At 46.7% G+C, this 19,748-nt stretch overlaps 1 protein-coding gene and 1 long non-coding RNA gene across 4 annotated transcripts; one reads left to right on the forward strand and one right to left on the reverse strand.

The window, feature by feature from the left end:
* Nucleotides 1-7,715: 7,715 nt before the first annotated feature.
* Nucleotides 7,716-18,305, reverse strand: LOC101777920. Of its 3 annotated transcripts, XR_002678590.1 has the most exons (7): nt 18,164-18,305; nt 17,991-18,075; nt 17,432-17,518; nt 16,918-16,963; nt 16,546-16,675; nt 8,406-12,471; nt 7,716-8,318 (listed from the first exon to the last, which is right to left on the reverse strand). It is a non-coding gene; the product is annotated as an uncharacterized LOC101777920 (long non-coding RNA). The 3 variants fall into 3 exon arrangements; XR_002678589.1 differs by lacking the exon at nt 16,918-16,963; XR_001164599.2 differs by lacking the exons at nt 16,546-16,675; nt 16,918-16,963; nt 17,432-17,518; nt 17,991-18,075; nt 18,164-18,305 and adding an exon at nt 14,220-14,307.
* Nucleotides 11,878-18,934, forward strand: LOC101778192 (putative ABC transporter C family member 15). The gene is made up of 11 exons (XM_014805583.2): nt 11,878-11,965; nt 12,700-15,062; nt 15,170-15,256; nt 15,342-16,004; nt 16,089-16,253; nt 16,402-16,696; nt 16,789-17,003; nt 17,343-17,648; nt 18,025-18,088; nt 18,226-18,465; nt 18,567-18,934. Exons 1-11 carry the CDS (start codon nt 11,881-11,883, stop codon nt 18,686-18,688), a joined length of 4,605 nt encoding a protein of 1,534 aa, XP_014661069.2. The 5' UTR covers nt 11,878-11,880; the 3' UTR covers nt 18,689-18,934.
* The last annotated feature ends 814 nt before the right edge of the window (nt 18,935-19,748 follow it).

The raw sequence follows: 19,748 nt of genomic DNA on the forward strand, positions 1-19,748 counted from the left end.
CCGTACAATGTGCTGAGGCATTGGAGAAAGAGCTGGCTAAAGAGGGACAGCAAAACTCCCAGCTCGTCATGAAACTTGACAGATCGGTGGTGACTTTTCGGGCGCAGGTGCAAGACTTAGAAAAGGAGAAAGAGCGCCTTGTTGCCCGGAATAAGTCATTGAGCCAGAAGCTTGAAGGTGAGTACTCATCTTTTTGTTGTGTCCGTCTATTGATAGCCTGTAGTATTTTTGACTGATTTTTGGTCTCTGTTGTGCAGAGTATAAGAATCAGGAATCCCAGTTGAAGGCTACCATAACTAATTGGCAGAATGCCTACTACCGGACCATTGATCAACATGAGAGGCTGGGGCAGCAGGTGTCCGAGCTGGAGCGCGACTTGGAGAAAGAGAGGAAGATGCGCCAAGATGGTGAAGTTGAATTGATCAATGTCATGATGACCATCCAGGCGCAACAAGTCGAGCTTGGGGCCTGTAAGCTGGAGTTGCAAAGCTGTTTGCGGTAGCCCGACCCTTGGCTGATATGTGGAGCCTCCGGTTGATGGCGTGGATCCTTGTCCACTGGTGGAGAGACTCCGAGATGCACCGGGGAAGATCACAGGCTACGTCTAAGGGATGGCGAAGTCCATCTCGAAACAGTTGCTGACCTTCATAAAGTCCTACCTGACGCTGACTTGTCTCCTATCGCGGAGGGGATAGTGGGAGACTGCACGGACGAAGTCTTCCAGCAATATCTGCAAGAGATGGATCCCATTGTCGAGGAAGTCGCCAAGCATCTGGACCTACAATGAACTCCTTACCTTTTGGGATAGAAAGAACACTTAGTTTTGTAATGGGATAAATGTGTAGATAACTCTAAGTCTAAATGCAATTTGTTGCTATCGACTTGTCGTCTGTCATGTTTAGTGCTTCTCACACTTGGTCCTAATTTTGCTCATACGACCGAGGTGAGTGTCTATGCACAAGGCTACTATTGTGAGCCTCTTCGGAAGCAAATTGTTGGATACTCGGGTACTCGAGCTATCCAGTAGTGGTCATCAGCTAGTTTCTCCAGGATTCTGCTGACTAGGGCTTGTTTCCTCGACTCCCCTGAGTAGAGTATTTTCATGATTGCTGCTTTGTCAGGAGGGCCACATGGGAGTACTACTCGCCCGTGTCCAGTTGACAAAGACGAGCAACATGTGAACACTGGTCGTCAGAGTCCTGACGGTAAGGATAGGCGTCACATGAACACTGTATGGGTGTGATGTGCATAGGGAGCTCTGCCGTGCATTCACAAGAGCATATTGTAGCACTCTGGATGGTAGTTGGCTGCCTTGGCTTTAAATAGAGCTGCATCTGCATCTAGAGTGTTCATGGCTCAAGTTATAGCACAGGTTGGCTTGAGGTTTTTGTTGTTCATCAGGGGTAGCTTCCACCATATTTTCTAATGCTAGAAGAATTCTTGTGAAGAATACACAGGTGCTCCTTCCCTCTACAGTCTCTTTGGCCTAGCCTAAAGGCTATAATGCTAGAAGAATCCTCATGAGGAAGGTGCATCGTGTGCCCCGGGCTTTGTCCAGGATACCGCTAAGAATGGACTAGAGTGTAGCTTCCTTGAACGCAGGTTTCTTGCATTCACTCTTTTTTCTTCTTCCACGTTGAAGCTGCTTGTCCTGAGGTTAGGGTAGTCCCGGGACTGGTCACACACACTTTGTGATATTGTAAAAGCCTAGGACTTCTGTTGTAACCTTAATGAAAGCATGTATGCCTTATTGATGAGATGTTGCTATCTTGTTTCTTTGTCTTGTTTTGTTGCTGTACCTTGGGAATCTGGAGCTGCAAAACTCATTAGTATGAGCCACATTAAGATAGATTTGTAGTAAATAAGTAGTCGATCAGGTAGTTTGTGGACTCCTAGACGACTTGATGGCTCTTGCGTTGCTAGTTCGCTAAGCGAACTGCCTAGGTGAGTTGAATAACTCATGTAGACTTATAATTAAAAGTCATACTGGGGCGTTGTGGCCCAAGGAGCTCAATGGCTCATTAGGATGCTGCTGACCCACTTTTGCAAGCCGCAATAGGGGAGAGAATAAGTAGTCGAATTTCACCGAAGATAACTGCATTATTATGCTAAAAACTTATAACGGTGGCCAGTGGCCTATTTACAATGCTGTGTAGTCTTCTAACTACGGATAGAATCGACATAGATGCTCGATGTTCCATGAGTTGTTGACATTTTTGCCAAAAAGGTGTTGTAGCCTAGGCTTGTGACCTTGGATACGATGTACGACCCTTCCCATGGTGAATTAAGCTTGTGCAACCCCTTAGTGTCTTGGATACGCTTAAGGAACATGTCGCCTATGCTGAAAGAACGTTCTTTGATGTTGCGATCATGATAGCAGTGAAGACCCTCGAGGTACCTTGCAGACTAGACGAGTGCTGCACATCGGGATTCTTCTAGGCTGTCAAGATCTAGATGTCTTGTCTCCTTTGTTGCCCCTTCATCGTATTGCTCAACTGTTGGGGATTTCCACATAACATCAGCAGGAAGGATAGCTTCCGATCCGTAGACCAGGAAGTAGTGCGACTGCCTCGTAGGTTTGCACGACTGAGTATGTAGCCCCCAGAGGATGTTGGGTAGTTCTTTGAGCCATTTGCCTCCTTTGGTGTTACCAATATCGTGCAATCTTTTCTTCAAGGCTTCCAGTAGCATCCCGTTGGCGCGCTCAACCTGACCATTGGCCCACGGGTGAGCAACAGAGACGTATCGAACATTGATGTCACTATTTTCACAATACTCCTAGAACTCGTGGTTGTTAAAATTGGAACCCAAATCTGTGATTATCTGATTGGGGAATCCATAGCAGTGGATGATCTCATCGAGGAAGTTGAGTACTCTATCTGCCTTGGGGTAGGTTGTTGGCTTGACCTCAACACACTTGGTGAACTTGTCGATGGCTACCAATACTCGGTTGAATCCTTCGAACACTGTAGGAAGTGGACTGATCATATCAAGCCCCTAGCATGCAAAGGTTCATGTTGGCGGTATGGTGATAAGCTTGTATGTAGGGGCATGGTGCTACTTGGCGAAGAATTGGCAACCCTAGCACCGGCAAACTAGTTCTTCAGTGTCCGCTAGGGTGGTGGGCCAGTAGAACGCTGCTCTAAAAGCCTTCCCCACAATTGTGCGTGAGGATGCGTGGTTACCGCAAATGCCCTTGTGTATCTCCTCCAATATATCATTGCGGTCATGACGTGTGACGCACTTCATGAGTACTCATGAAGACGCGCCTCTTCTGTATTGCTCTACCCTTAATATGGGTTAAACATTCAACAAACATGTTTATGTTTTCTTGAATAGCATACCAGCGGTGTATGAGGGAACTTCGAGTACAATCTACGTAATTCGTGTATATGCTTGGAATTAAATCAAGTAATTCATGGCAAAAAGTTATCCTCTTTTTGTTGTGGTGTATTTATCTTCTTGAGCATGCTGCAACTTTTTTTTTGAACGAGCCAGCAGGAGAGCTGCTACTATATTAAAAAAGCGAAGGAATGCCCGACGGGTGAAGTACAAAAGTTCTATACATACTGCACACGCACATCCCAAAGCAAAAGGGAAAACGAGAGTGTAAAAAAAATTCGATACTACAGATCCCTCACCACATTAATGAAGGACTCTAGGTGCTTAGCACCTGCCACAATCCATATAGCCCCCTGGTCTTTGATCTTATTTACCGTCGGATGTATCGTCTGCTCCTTTTTTTAAAAATCCTGGCGTTTCTTTCATTCCAAGTTTCCCATAGGACGAGAATAATTAAGCTTCGCAGCCCTTTCCTGCTGGCCACCTGAGCGGACGCCAAAGCTGTCCACCAACTATGTAGAGGCTCATGTCCATCCCAGTGGCCTGGGTCAATATAAGCGCATCGTGTCTATGCACCCATCTCTGCCCATATTGTCTTTGTAAAAGAGCACTCTCTGAAAAGATGAAGACCAGTCTCTTGAGTTATGTTACAAAGTGTGCATTGCGGCCAGTTAGGCCATCCCCATCTCTCCAGGCAATCCGCTGTCCATATTCTGTCTTGTACGGCTAGCCAGCTAAAAAACTTACACTTCGGCGGCACCCACATTTTCCAAATGATGGTGTCGAAGTTAGTTGTCATTGATCCTAAGAATTGAGCTTGGTAGGTAGATTGCGAATTATAATGTCCATCCGTCGTAATTTTCCATACGATGGTGTCCGGCTGATCCGGGCGTAGCTGTATCTGATTGACTGCAACCCATAGACGGTGGTACTCTACAAAATGTGTCACAGAGAAGCCGCGGTGTAGTAGGTTTAAGTCTCGTATCCAAACATCATCGATCATAGCATCGTGCAGGGTCCTATTCTTCGTCCTGGAGATATTGAACAAATTCGGGGCCATGTCTCTCGACGTCTGTCCCTGTGCCCAACTGCTATGCCAGAAGGATGCTTTCTTGCCATCCCCAATTGTGATCGTGGTTGCCGCGGCAAAAAGTTTGTGGTCTACTTGTGAGCAAGGAATATCCCGTTGGTCTGAGAGCGGACCCTCATTCATCAAGTCATGCCAAAGCCACCGTAGATGCAACGCTCGAGCGAATTTTGCTAGGTGTAGGATCCCTAAGCCGCCTCCTTTCCTCGGCGTTGCTGATCGCACCCAGTTTACTTTGCATTTACCGCTCGTGATGCGTTCAGTTCCCACCCATAAGAACTGTTTTCTCTTTTCATCAATGCTCTTCATAATTTCTTTAGGCGCCTTCAAGGCTGTCAATAGGTACACCGGTTGAGAAGTCAGCACGGCCTTGACGAGCGTGAGTCTGCCGGCCACAGTCATGTTCCTTTCATTCCAACTGGTAAGTTTCCCAATAAATTTGTCCACTAGAGGTTGGAAGTCAACAGTCCTTAGGCATTGTGTGGACAATGGAAGGCCTAGATACTTGATAGGGAATAATGTGCGCTTGGTAGGTAGGTTATGCACAACTTCATTGAGTTGTACTCCCTCACAGCGGATAGGGACGGCCGTTGATTTGTGGAAGTTTGTTTTGAGCCCTGTTACTTCACCAAATCCATCCAGGATGTTGACCAGTGCATCTATTTCCTCCTTCCTCGGTGCTATAAAATCATCACGTCATCAATATACATTGATATATGGCATGATGGTGTCCGGCCACGTAGTTTGGTAAGAACTCCCAACTCAGTTGCCAGCTCCAAAATCCTTTGAAGTGGATCAATCGCTATGACGAAGAGTAGCGGAGACAAAGGATCACCTTGACGTAGTCCCCTACCTTGCGTGATAGGTTGGTTAGGACCCCATTTAGAAAGACGCGGGTGGAGGAAGTGGAGAGAATCATCACGATCCAGTCACACCAGCATGTCGGGAAGCCTAGGTGTTGTAGAAGCGAGGGGAGATAGTCCCACCTAATGGAGTCAAAGGCTTTCGCAATGTCCAGCTTGATGAAAATGGCAGGCACTCTCTCTCTCTCTGTGATACCACCTCGCTGTGCTACGCACCATCATGAAGTTGTCATGTATACTGCATTTCTTGATGAAAGCACTCTAGCATTTAGAGACGATGGAGTTCATGTGCGGTTGCAGCCTAATCGCCAATGCCTTAGTGATGATTTTGATGAAAGAATGGATGAGGCTTATGGGCCTGAAATCCTGGATGCAATCTGCTCCCTCTTTTTCGGTAAAAGGATAATATTAGCCGTGTTGATTAGCTGGAGGTTGTTGCAGCGGAGGGCGTAGAACGCATTTACCGCTGCCATCACATCGTTCTTGATGATATCCCAACATGATTTTAGGAAGAGTCCTGTGAATCCATCAGGCCCTGGTACTTTATCACTCTGCATGTTTTGAATGGCATATTTGATTTCATCTTCGGAGAAGGCCAAGTCTAGGGAAGCTAGGTTGTGCTGGTTCAGTCCCAGGAGATCCCAATTAAAATCCCGACGTCGGGGTTGAGGGCATTGCATTGTTGCTTTGAAAAAAATTTGAATCTCATTTGCTTTTTCTTCGTGTGTACATGCCCATCCACTCCCCCTCCTAAGTTTCTGGATGTAATTTTTACGTCGCCTAGAGTTGGCCCATCGGTGGAAAAAACGTGTGTTGGCGTCACCTAGCCTGAGGTTTGTTATTCGGCTTGCTTGCTTCCTACATGCTCGTTCAATAACCGCAAGTCCCATGACCCTTAATTTGAGGCGGTTGCGCAGTGGCTGCTCTGCATCCGTAAGAGGTCGGTGCTCTTGCGTAGTGTCGAACCGTAGAATGACTTCTAGAGCCATATTCATTATCATCTTCATGTCTGGTATGAGCCTACTGCTCCATTCTCTTAATTGGGCGGGCATATGTTGTAATTTGTGATACAGCCTGTGGAATGGCTCAACGTGTAGCGATTGGACGCTCCATGCTCGGCCTACAGTGTCTTTAAAACCTGGGAGCATTGTCCAAAAGTTTTCAAACTTGAAGGATTTGGGGCGTCTGGAGCCACCTTGGTTTGATAGCAAGAGTGGGCAATGGTCGGATAACGACATTGACAGAGCGTGCAACACGTGCTTATTGAAGGCCTGTTCCCATTCGTCATTGGCGAAAACCCTATCCAGCTTGACAAGGGTCAGGTTGCGTCGTTCATTACTCCAGGTGTACCTTCTGTTTTGGAGATGTATCTCGCATAAGTCACAATCATCGAGCGCCCGTTTGAATGAGTTCATAAGTCTTGGGTTGATCTTGTTGTTGTTTCTATCAGACGCTTTATATATCAGATTGAAGTCGCCTAGTACCAGCCATTGGGAACCGGCGCTAGGTTTTTGTTGCCGAATTTCTGTTAGGAAGTTTGCTGTCCTGGTAGAACCGGTAGGGCCGTAGACTGCTGTCAAAGTGAATTCGTTCATCGCTTGTTGCGTTGTCACTCTTGCCGTGATGTGGTACTCTCCTACAACAACGTCGTTTATCATGACATGATTACTGTTCCACAGTAGCAGGATGCCTCCTCTTGTGCCACTCGGCCCCCTGCTGGTTTGTAGATGAATCTGTCAAGTCTATGCCCTCCTAGGTACGCGGCCGTGAAAAGATCAATCTCGCTAAGCTTTGTTTCTTGTAAACATGCAACGTGGCATAGAGTGTCAGCAAGTGTCTCCCAGACCGTGTCACGCCTGGCTCTGTGGTTAAGCCCTCTAACATTCCAGCATAATATCTCAATGTTCATTTGCAACTTTTGTAGTCTCCAGTATTGCAGGATAGTGGTTGAAGAATGATGATCCCCAATGCATTAAGATCTGAATTTGGTCCATGTAAAACAGTGTGCCGGCAATGACAGTTTCTCTGTACTTTGTAAGCCCTTCAGGAACGAGGTCTGATATGAGCTTAGCAAAACCAACATCGCCAATTTTGCTTACATAATTCTTGTCCAGCAAGATGTTTCCAGGCTTTAGGTCACGAAGGACGATAGGCTCTGGTTTCGTTCCCTGCAAGAAAGCAAACCCACAAGATACCTCAAACATAATTTGGAATCGCAGAAGCCAATGGAGTGGATGCCCTTTATTGTTGATCAATTGGTCTTCTAGACTCTCATTCTTATCTGAAATTAACAGAAGCATTACAGGAGGCGCAGCAGGTACATAAGGCTGATATAATAGATGCATTTCGTCGACTCAACTGTTATTGAAGCGCAGGAGCATAATAGAACCAGGTACTACAGAAGCAGGTACAAAAGCCTGATATAATAGTAGCACATCATCAACTCGACTATGATTGAAACGCAGGAGCAAAATCGACAGAGGCATTACAGAAGCACAGGCTGAATGTAAACAAAGGTCGATGTAAGCATAATTGATGGCCCAACTCAGGTGTCTGGTTCTAGGATTACAACCAAATTGAGAAGATGCATATGCTGAAGGTGAACACACAATGATGCAAACATAGCTGCTAGCCCATGTCATCTGTCCGGCTTTAGGCTTACAAACAAATTGGAAAGACACATTGAACATCTGGAGATTGTGGATGGTTTTTGCCCTGGAAAGTAACTGATACACTGCACTTAACATTGGTGGCTTGTGAACTCTCGGTGCTGCTGGAGACGCAGATCAGTTGGCCTGTTGGATGGTTGCTGCCTGGGCAGGCATTGCCTGGACAGCTTCTGGCTAGCGTGAGGCTTCTTCCTGGAAATCTTCAATGGCTTCACCGGCCACCGCCGCCATGGCTTCATCAAGCTGCTCGACCACTGGGCCGTTGAGGTTGAAGATGGCTGTCAGCGCTGCAATGATGTCCTGCGGCACCGGCCCCTGGAACATGGACAGATTTTCCTGCAGTGCAACCTCGATGGGCTGCATCTCATCAGTTAGCAGACCAAGCTTTTTACATAGATTATGTTGTGCCTGTTGCATCGCTGGCATGGGTCTGCGGGTAGCTACCTTGCGCTGCAGCGTACCGTGGACATGTCGAAGATGCGTCGCGGTCGGCGGGTTTTGTTCGTCCCCTCCTTGAGCTGTTGGTTCTGCTCGTCCCTGTGTTCCTCCACTGGAGGTTCATGGAGCACTTGTGCCGGCGTGGTGAAGAATGTGTTGATGATGTTGGTGCTGCGTGGGCTGCTGCGTTGCAGCGCCGTTGTGGTGGAGAAGGTGCTGGCGAGGTTGTTGCTGCTAGGACTGTTGTGCTCCGGAGTTCTCTACCCTGCAGTCGGCTGAAGGTTGAAGTCATTGTCATGCTCACTGCCGGCGTGAAACAGACCTGCCTCGCCATCGGTGTTGTTGGTTGGCTACATCTGTGCATCATGAAGGCGAACAGGGGATGCAAGTTGAAACGGTGAAACAGAAACATTGTTAAAACACGGTGAGTCTGGTTGCTGGCCATGGCCTTCCAGCTGAACCTGTAGCTTCTGTAGAGCCGCATCCACCTCTTGAACAGAGATGGCATTGACGTTGACTCCCCCCTCCTTCTGGACGTCCTCCAGGATGCGTGCGAACACATGAGGCACCTTGACCATGGACAGGTCATTATTGGCTTCCGTATGTCCGCGCGCTTCGGACCAGGCTTCAATTCCTTCATGTGGTAGGCCAACCTTGTCCACCAGGGTGGCCGCTTTGCTGCCATGGTCGAGGGAGATGGTGTTCAGGTGTAGCTCTTCCCTGTCCTCCCCTTCCTAAAACATGCACAGAAAATTCTTGGTGGCCTCCGCCATTGTGGAGGCGCGGTTGGAGAACAGAAATTTGTAACTCGATGGACTTCCTGTCGCGCAGGGGGGGCAAAGGATAACGGCGGCGGTGGCATGGCGTTGTCGCAGTTGGAGATGTCGTGGTGCTGACGCCCCCTATTCCTGCTGCTGCCACCCCACGTCCTGCTCCTAGGCGAGCATTCACGCTCACGGTAGGAGTCGTTGCCCAGGTGTTTGCGCGTGTCGTGGCCGCGGTGAGCGCGGTCACCGCGCCCATGGTGTTCCTGGTCATCGTTGTCGTCCTTCCTCTAGTGCCACACGTTCCACCTGGTGTTGTGGTGGTCATTGTTGTGGCTTCTTCGATGACGGCCACGGTCCTCTCTGTCCTAGCGCCGTTCCTCCTCCCCCGCCACGCTGCTTTGGCCAAGTCGAGGTTGGTCCGGGCGTGGTGGCGAGCGTGTCCTTGCTTCATGTTCCATCGCCCTGCGTGGTGCCATCTCCCCGTCGATGCAGTCGAGATGCCAGGGAGGAAGCCGGCGGACTGCAGGCGTGCATGACGTCCTGTCATCGAGGTTGACCGAGGAGAGGGTGTAGTCTTGGATCTCCTCTAGGTGCAGGATGACGCAATGCTTGATGCCGCGCTGCCACTGGTCGGGCGGCGCCTTGGACACCATCACTGACTCCAACCTGGCATCCCACGCGCGGCCGGTGAACTTGAGCCACACGCACTTGGGGATAGAGCTTGGGTTCGCCGTCCAGGCCCACAGGTTTATGGTCTTCGTCTCCTTTGGGTGGTCGAGGTTGGTGTCGTGGCCTCCAGTGCGCAGGTGTTGCCGATGATGCTCTCCGCGATATCTGCCCTCCAGGCATGCATAGGCACGCCATCGAGACAGAGCCTAACTCTGAAGAGGAGAGTTGCTCCTTCTGCATCCCGGAGGCTCCTCCACTTGGTGAAGAGGACCTCGATGTCGGCGCCCATTGCCTTGCCCCTCTGAAGCGCCTCGGAGCAGTGGCTGCTGTGCTTGAACTTGATAAGGAACGCTTCAGGGAAGTGACATGAAACAGTTACCTCGCTGTGGCGCAGCTTGAAGTCTTCTCTGATGGCCCTCTCGACGTCCCGTGGTTCAACTGGCTCCCAGCCGTGGACCGCCAGGTGACCGCCGCCGTGGAGTCCCAGTCCCGCAGATCGGCGTCGATGTCGTCGGTGGACTGAACGAGGCAGTCCACCTGCTCTAGCTTGGTTGCAGTGTCTCCGAGTCTAGACATGTTGGTCGTGGAGGTGGGCGTCGGCAGTGGAGGAAGTGGAGATGAAGCCCGAACGCGGTGCGCTGCTTGGTGTCAAGCAAGAGCAGGTGGAGCTCTGTTGCCGCTTGTGCTTGGTCGATGGGGAGGTGGAGCTCTGTTGTCGCATGGTGCTGCTTGGTGGCGAGCAGGAGGCGGGCTGTAGTTGCTGTGGCGGTTGTTGGAGCAGGATCTTGCACGGTGGCTGAAGCGATGGCAGACGAAGCAACGGCCGGGGTCCCGACAAGACGCAGCGCGGTGGTCGGGGGCCAGGCAGATGAAGCAGCACCCTTCTTGCCTGGAAGGCGCGTAGACTTGGCGAAGCTGGATGCTGCTGCCGGGTGCTGAGAGGCGCGATGGCCGGCAAGTTGAAAGCGCCCCCCTCTACCACCAGTAAGGTTGCCTGACGGGCATCCAACCATCTTGAGCAGTGAATGCGCGCCGGTCAGCTCAGGCGCGGCTCCAGAGGTGGCCGGACGGTGAGTGGTTGAAGAGGGGGAACCGCGGCTGTTGGAGTAACTGCGGGCAGCTTCAGTAATGGCGGCCTACCGGTCTTGAGGTTGCTACACGATTTGAAATGACCTTGGCGAATCTTGCACCGCGGATCCTCTGACCACTTGCACGAAGGAGCGGCGGAACGGTGGGGAGAAGCCCTGCTGCGCCTCCGGTGTGTCCTGCACAAAGGGGCTTACCTGGGATGCAACACCGGCAATGGATTTGTGGGCAGGGGATCTTGGAGGGGCGGATGTGCTCAGATCTGGTTGAGATTTGGATTTGGTATTTGATTTGGTGGGGGGGAAACGGGGAGGGCCAAGCAGCCGCGGAGGTCCTGGGAGCAGCGTGCTGCAACTAGTAAGTATTAAATTTGACGAGCCTGGCACGACCATGCATGACCATCACTGGCCAGTGGTCACAAACAACAATTGACGGGTAGTGCCAAGTGCCAGCGCATGCGCCCTCACCAAATCCCTTGTCTCCGTGCTCTTGCAGTTGCAGCGCCTGCAGTTTATAACGTGGGAACGAACATTCCTCACATCTTCGCATAGTATGTCCGTAGTATGCGTTTGGGCAGTGCCTTGGCTGGCAAAAATATAATGTACTCCTACAAAGTTAGTCTAGTCTTGACTCTTTTTTTAACAAAGGTTAGCTAACCTAATTTTCTAAAAGAAAAGGGTTTGAAAGCAATAGGCCATTAGCCGCCAGATAGTGCCACTGGCATGTCGCCGTCGTCGGCACGAGCAGGTATCAGAGAAAATAAACCGATGATCAGCAGGGTCATGGAAACTTGGGCAGGAAGAAAGTCCTCCTCCGGTCTCCATTTATAAGTGGGAGCATTTATTTTTAAAATTTGCACTTGACTTGCCACCATTTGGTCCTCCTCCGGTCTCTATTTATACTCCACCCATGCCAGAGAGAGCCTCCATTTGTCTCTCTCCCTTTGGCAACTTAACGCCATGGACAGAGGGAGCCTGGGCTTACTTGTTCCCACGAGGACGCACGAGAGGCTCCACCACGGTGGCTTGCTCCACAACTCGTCCAGTAAGCCTCAAATTATATATCCCTGCACCAGCAAGCAACCTTCTCTTATTAGTATCCGTAGAGATGCTTCCTCGAGTCGGCCTAGCATCCTCATAAAGTCTTCCCAAAATATAAGACATTCTATGGTTTCTATAGTCACGTTTGATTATTTTGTTTTTTGTCACTTGCCTTTCTTAAATAAATAAATATAAACAAGTTTTTTCACAAACCCGTACCAACTTTGTTAGCAAAAGCAGTTAACACGGTTTATTAATTAGAGAGGAACTCCGCACAAAGTTATCTTTATCTTTTCTACCGACTCGTTACACCCAAATTCATGGCTAACAAAGACTGAACAATAAAACAGGTTTTTTATAAAAGGATAAAGGCTATATATCCAAACAACCCCTAGTTCATGATCAGAGCACTGCCGAGAAGTTTTAAATATATCCCCAACCAGCAGCTGATGAAATAAACCTGAGAAAGAATTGAATAGTAAAAATATTTCCTTTTCTTCTTGAAAAGCTCTGCAAGTTACAAGAAAAAACAAGATCAGTTTGAAAATCGTTGGAACAACAGCATGTCAAAATTTCAATCCTTAAATGTAGTTGATTGCTTCTTTTTCTTGAGCACTGATGACATGAACAGTAGTTACTAACTCCTATGTAATACTTGCAAGAGAGAAATACAAATTAGTAAACTAATTCTGCCTTTCTTTGTTTTTGACAAACAAATTTTGGAATGCTATAATGCAGATCCCACTATGTTGCAATATTTGCGAGAATGGCCAGAGCTATATTCACCTAGCTTCTGGATGGGTGCTTTTACATTGATGCAACTGATATTCATCATAAGTATGTCCAGTCAATATCTGCTCAACCAAATAAGTTGGTGCAGACAGAGATTGAAGATTGCAGCTCCTGATGAGCACTCATATCAGGACCAAAAGAATACAGTCATAAAGCAGGGTGTATCATATCAAGCAAGCAAAGCATGCTGCCTGCTTATGTTAGCAGTTCATATTCTGCGGGTATTCTTATTGCAGTTCAATGAAAGACTAAGTAATTGCATGTATCCATCTTGTGTGCTAAGTGAAGGCTTGCAGGTGTTATCCTTCATAATATTGTCAATAGCAGTATTCAATTTTCAGGAAACAAAATCTACTAAACTACCATTGATAGTTCGATCATGGTGGATATTAAACTTTCTGCAATCAATTACCATGGTGGTATTTGATCTCAGATCAATTTTATCGGATCATGAACACATAGGATACAAAAAATGGACCAATCTGTTCAATCTTGGTGTTTGCACTTATCTGTTTGCAGTTTCAGCCAGAGGAACAACAGGGATCAGGATAACTTTCACAGATAGCAGCATAACAGAGCCACTTTTGACCCCATCTGTAGGACAGCAGATGGAAGCTGAAAGGACATGTCTATATGGAAGGGCAGGTATTCTACAACTTATCACATTCTCCTGGATGAATCCTATCATTGCTACTGGATACAGGAAAACTCTAGATCAGAATGATGTGCCAGATCTTGATGGGAAAGACTCTACCGAGTTCCTCTCTGATTCGTTTAAGAAAATCATAAATGATGTTGAACACAGGCATGGTATAGGTACTTCATCAATATATACAGCAATGTTCTTATTTGTTAGACGGAAAGCAATGATCAATGCAGCACTTGCTGTGCTAAGTGCCAGCGCATCCTATGTTGGACCATCATTGATTAACGACTTGGTGAAGTTCCTTGCAGGAGACAGGCAATATGGACACAAAAGAGGTTACCTTCTTGCTTTAGCTCTTCTAAGTGCTAAAGTTGTAGAAGCAATAGCAGAGAGTCAGTGGTGGTTTGGAGCTCAACACCTCGGGATGCGGCTCCGAGCTGCTTTGATATCTCAGGTCTATCAAAAGGGACTCCAGTTATCCTTCAGTTCGAGGCAGAAGCACAACAGCGGAGAGATCATAAACTACATGGATGTAGATATACAAAGGATATCTGATTTTTTATGGTACACAAACTACATATGGATGCTACCCATTGAGCTCTTTCTAGCTGTCTATGTTCTCTATCAAAATCTAGGGGCTGGGGCCTGGGCTGGTTTAGCAGCAACACTGGCAGTAATGGCTTGCAATATTCCGCTAACCAGCATGCAAAAAAAGTTGCAAGCCAAGATCATGGCTGCTAAAGACGAGAGAATGAAGGCAACAACAGAAGTTCTTAGAAGCATGAAAATACTGAAACTTCAAGCATGGGATATGCAGTACCTTCAAAAGATAGAGGCTTTGCGAAGCGAGGAGTACAAGTGGTTATGGAGATCTCAGAGGTTGTCGGCTTTGACAACACTTGTGTTTTGGGGGGCACCTGCGTTTATATCCTCTGTAACATTTGGCTCATGCATATTGATGGGGATTCCTCTAACTGCTGGTAGTGTTTTGTCTGCCCTTGCAACATTCCGGATGCTACAAGATCCAATCTTCACACTTCCTGACTTGCTTTCAGCGTTTGCTCAAGGTAAAGTTTCAGCAGATAGAGTAGCAAAGTACCTACAGGAAGAAGAACTGAAATGTGATACAGTTACACAAGTGCCAAGAAGTGACACATGCTATGCTGTGGAGATTTATCAAGGAACATTCAGCTGGGAACTTGAGACCACTTCTCCAACTCTCACAGATGTAGAGTTAAGAGTAAAGAGAGGGATGAAAGTAGCTATCTGTGGAATGGTCGGCTCTGGAAAATCCAGTCTATTGTCATGCATACTTGGGGAGATGCCAAAGCGAAACGGGACTGTCAGAGTGAGCGGGAGCAAAGCATATGTTCCTCAAACTGCCTGGATCCTGTCCGGGAATATCAGGGACAACATTCTATTCGGAAATCCATATGACAAAGAAAAGTATGAAAGGATAGTACAAGCTTGTGCACTGACTAAAGATATTGAAATGTTTGCAAATGGAGATTTGACTGAGATTGGTGAAAGAGGAATAAACATGAGCGGTGGCCAGAAGCAGCGGATTCAGATTGCAAGGTCGATGTATGAGGATGCTGATATTTACCTCTTTGATGATCCTTTTAGTGCAGTAGATGCTCACACTGGAAGTCAGATTTTTAAGGTAGGTTTTGTAGTTCCAAGAAACGCACAAATATAATACTAACCATTTAGGACTTTTAGGACAGTAGTCGGCACATATTCTAAGCAATAAATAATTGGATCATGCAGGATTGTGTAATGGGAATTCTTAAAGACAAAACAGTACTGTATGTGACCCACCAAGTTGAATTTCTTCCAGCTGCAGATCTTATACTGGTAGGTGCCTAAAATAGCTTTTTGTTTAACTAATCATGTCCAAAGGAGATGCCAAGCAACTAACCATGTGGATGAAAGTAAACAGGTGATGCAGGGCGGAAAGATTGTGCAGGAAGGGAAATTTGATGAGCTCCTTCAAAGAAATATAGGATTCGAAGCTATAGTAGGAGCCCATAGCCAGGCTCTTGAATCTGTCATGAATGCTGAGAGCTCCAGCAGAATATCCTCAGATAATCAGAAATCAGCAGATACAGAGGATGATTTAGATGCAGAAAACAAAACAGATGATCAGCTTCAGGGCATAACAAAACAAGAGTCAGCACACGATGTCTCACACAACACCAATGACAAGGGAAGGTTAACACAAGATGAGGAGAGAGAAAAGGGAGGCATTGGCAAGAAAGTTTATTGGGTGTACCTGAGGACAGTTCATGGTGGTGCCTTAGTTCCAATAATAATCGCTGCACAGCTATTATTCCAAATATTTCAGGTAGCAAGCAACTATTGGATGGCATGGGCATCCCCTCCATCATCTGCAACCAACCCAACCATTGGATTAGGCCTCCTTTTCTCTGTGTATATAACACTATCTATGGGAAGTGCACTATGTATCTTTGCCCGCTCCATGCTCACATCACTAATCGGTCTGCTAACATCAGAAAAGCTCTTCAAGAACATGATCCACTGCATCCTGCGTGCCCCAATGTCTTTCTTTGACTCCACACCTACTGGGAGAATTTTGAACAGGGTTGGTTTTATGAAAATTTTATACTGCATCACATGCCCCCACAGTACTAAAGTACGAAACTAATGTGTGTTTTTCATGTAACAGGCCTCCAATGACCAAAGTGCTCTAGATATGGACATAGCAAACAAGCTTAGCCGGTCCATGCTTTCAGTCATACAAATCCTGGGGACCATTGGTGTTATGTCACAGGTTGCATGGCCAGTTTTCGCCATCTTCATTCCAGTGATCGTTGTCTCTGTCCTTTATCAAGTACGAACTCTTAAACAAGAACTTCAGATCTTGCTTACAACTTTAGTGTTCTCTTTACCATTATCCATATGGTTACTATTGCAATCCATAAATTAGAGGAAGCTTAAATAGCAGTTTTCTGAATCCATATACTTTGTATAATGTGCAGCGCTATCAAATACCAGCAGCAAGAGAGCTGGCTCGTTTGTATAAAATTCAAAGGGCTCCAATCCTACACCATTTTGCAGAATCACTTTCAGGAGCATCAAGTATTAGAGCATATGGACAGAAAGATCGTTTCATAAAAGCAAACCTTGGTCTTTTTGACAATCACTCCAGACCATGGTTCCATAACTTCGCTTCCATGGAGTGGCTTTCTCTCAGGCTAGCCATGCTATCCACTCTTGTCTTTGCGGTTTGTTTGATTCTGCTAGTCAGCCTTCCTGAAGGTTTATTGAACCCAAGTAAGATGTATATGCAAAGCCCTTGGTGATTACAGAAGCCTCAATATGTCTTATGTTTAGTGATTTTCAAACTAATATAATTACACATGCAGGCATTGCTGGACTTGCAGTAACTTATGCATTGAACCTCAACTATCAGTTGACGTCTATGATTTGGAACATTACCAGAATAGAGAACAAAATGATATCAGTAGAAAGAATATTGCAGTACTCAAGGATACCTAGTGAGGCTCCTCTATTAGTTGACTACTGCCGCCCACCAAGTAGCTGGCCGCAAAATGGAACTATCAGTATAAGATGCTTGGAGGTATGTGAAAAAGAATCATGAGTTATGACCTAACATGAGTGCAAACATAATTCTATTTCACCAATGATTTTAAAAATCTATTGCTGAGTTGGTAAAAAAATTAATTTATTCATTAACGTTGAAGTTAAATAACCATATGCACAAAATTAAAAGCAAGCTGTCAGAAAAATTCATCTCACAAAAGCGCTCAGTTTATAATAATTATATAAATAATCACGTAGCTCTTACTTTTTATTTTCTACACAATAAATGAAACATGTACTATGTATTTTATCTCAATATATGCATTAGCTCAAATGGAGCCATCTAATGTGACTTTTTGCTTTTACTGTTTTACAGGTTCGATATGCAGAGCATCTCCCATCTATTTTGAGAAGCATATCATGTACAATTCCAGGAGGGAAGAAAGTGGGGATTGTAGGACGTACTGGTAGTGGAAAGTCAACTTTTATCCAAGCCCTTTTCCGGATCGTTGAACCACGGGAAGGCACAATTAAAATTGACAATGTTGACATCTGCAAAATAGGGCTGCATGATTTACGTGGCAGACTTAGCATCATTCCACAAGATCCAACCATGTTTGAGGGAACCGTAAGAGGGAATCTTGATCCACTAAATGAGTACTCTGATCAACGTGTGTGGGAGGTAACTTAATCAGCTACAAATACCATCATGATAAAGAAAACCTTAATTACCATGTGAAATAGGGATAAGTGATAAATTAAGATGTTTCCCTCACACTGCATGTTTGATATTACCACCAAACTTTAAATGACTGAAGCCAGAATGGGGGAATGGATGTAATTGTTATAGTATAAGTGCACCGACTGTACATTGCAATTAGTAACACAATACAATTCCTAAAGATTTTCTGGTAACTCATAACCAACCCGATCGAAATTCATAATCTATTGACATAAAAGTGAACAGAAAAGGCAAAGTACCACTCAAAAGAAAATGATGACTAGAGGGAGTGGAGACAGCCACCTGATCAGAATATTGGTTTCCTTATTTCGTTCAGGTATTGGACAAATGCCAGCTTGGCAATATAGTTCGGCAAACCCCAAAGAAGCTGGATTCAACAGGTAATGCACTATTTCAGGTCTAGTGGCTAATGTGAAAACGTAGTGTTCATGGGTAGGTGGTACTGTAGTAGTTACCATAGTCTTGTAGGTAAGGATATCTTCAATGAGACTATAACCAAACGGGATACCCCCTGCAGTTGTCGAGAATGGGGAAAACTGGAGCGTGGGCCAGAGGCAGCTGTTTTGCCTTGGTAGGGTTCTGCTAAAGAGAAGCAACATCCTCGTACTTGATGAGGCAACTGCTTCAGTTGACTCCTCCACTGATGCAGTTATCCAAGAAACCATCCGCCAAGAGTTTTGGGATTGCACAGTGCTTACAGTGGCACACAGAATCCACACGGTTGTTGACAGCGATCTCATCCTCGTCTTCAGTGAAGGTATAAGGCCCGGCTTCAATGAACAAACAGCAGTCCGCTGCATGTTATTGGAGGACCTAGCTGAAGTGATACTAAAATCCATACTGTTTCATGATGAGCAGGGAGGATCGTGGAATACGACACTCCGTCGAAATTGCTGAAGAACGAGAACTCTGAGTTCTCCAGGCTCGTCAAGGAGTACTCGAGGCGATCCCACTGCTCCGGCGGCAGAGGAAACAACTGAAACAGGGGCAACCAGCACAGCATGAAGCCAGGGATTGAAGTGAACTTCAAAATCAATCGTAGTGGCCTAGTGGGTGGCATAGCACTAGCTCCTAGCTAGACTCAGTTATTCTGTTGCTGATGGGAGCAAACGTCCTGTATAAGAAAAATAAACGATAAGAAGCACATATTCCGCGTAAATGTGTGCACGAGAATGGTGACTGTAGGACGTTTTGCCTTTTTCAACTGTAATACTTGATCGGGGCCTTACACGTCGCAGTGCGTCCGGTCAGGCATTCCATCGAGCAGGCGACGGGCACATAGCAGTGCGCTCGAGGCCGGCGCCAACTTAACGGCGCTATCCCTCGCCTACCGGCTATTGTAGAAGGAGGAGGTGGGGAAAAACGGCCAGGCGGGTCGTCGGTGTCATCGCCGGAGCGGGGATGGGGGCGGAGGAAGGCGGGGGCGATGGGTGGCGGCCGTCGGCTGAAAGGTTGGGGAGGGCGGGAGGCACAGCAGAGCCGCAGAGATGGTTCGTATCGGCTTGGCTCGCGTTAGGATATGGAGCTGGCTCGGCTCGAAAAACAAGCTAAACTACATCAAACACGGCAAATCGTGCTTAGAGCAGCCACAGTGTGTTCTAAAAGTTATTTTTCGTTTTTCTCTTTTCTCTTTGAGTATCGATTGGCACACTGCAAGACGCGATGCTAGATGGAAAAACTCGGCATCGATAACTCTAACTATCTCAATAGCACGTCGTTGCGCCTTTAGTCACATATTGTCAGTAAAAAAAAGAAATTGTTATAATGAGAGAGAAAAATAAAGCATCATTGATGATTTAATATTTGCAAACATCGTCGCTTCCAGCACGTTGTGGACCTCTAGCTGCCCTTATACGAAGATATTATACGAAGGAAACACACCATAGGCTCGTTAGGCTCGCTCGTACGCCACATGCCGACTCATAACTAACGAGCCGACTAGTCACGTACGAGTCAGCTCGCGAGTTTTGAACTTTTGGTCCACCCCTAACCGGCCGATTCCTTACCAGGCCCGCTGGGCCCTGAAACTTCTCGGCCCGT

The sequence above is a fragment of the Setaria italica genome, chromosome VII (genome assembly GCF_000263155.2).
Source record: "Setaria italica strain Yugu1 chromosome VII, Setaria_italica_v2.0, whole genome shotgun sequence".
Taxonomy (NCBI): Eukaryota; Viridiplantae; Streptophyta; class Magnoliopsida; order Poales; family Poaceae; genus Setaria; species Setaria italica.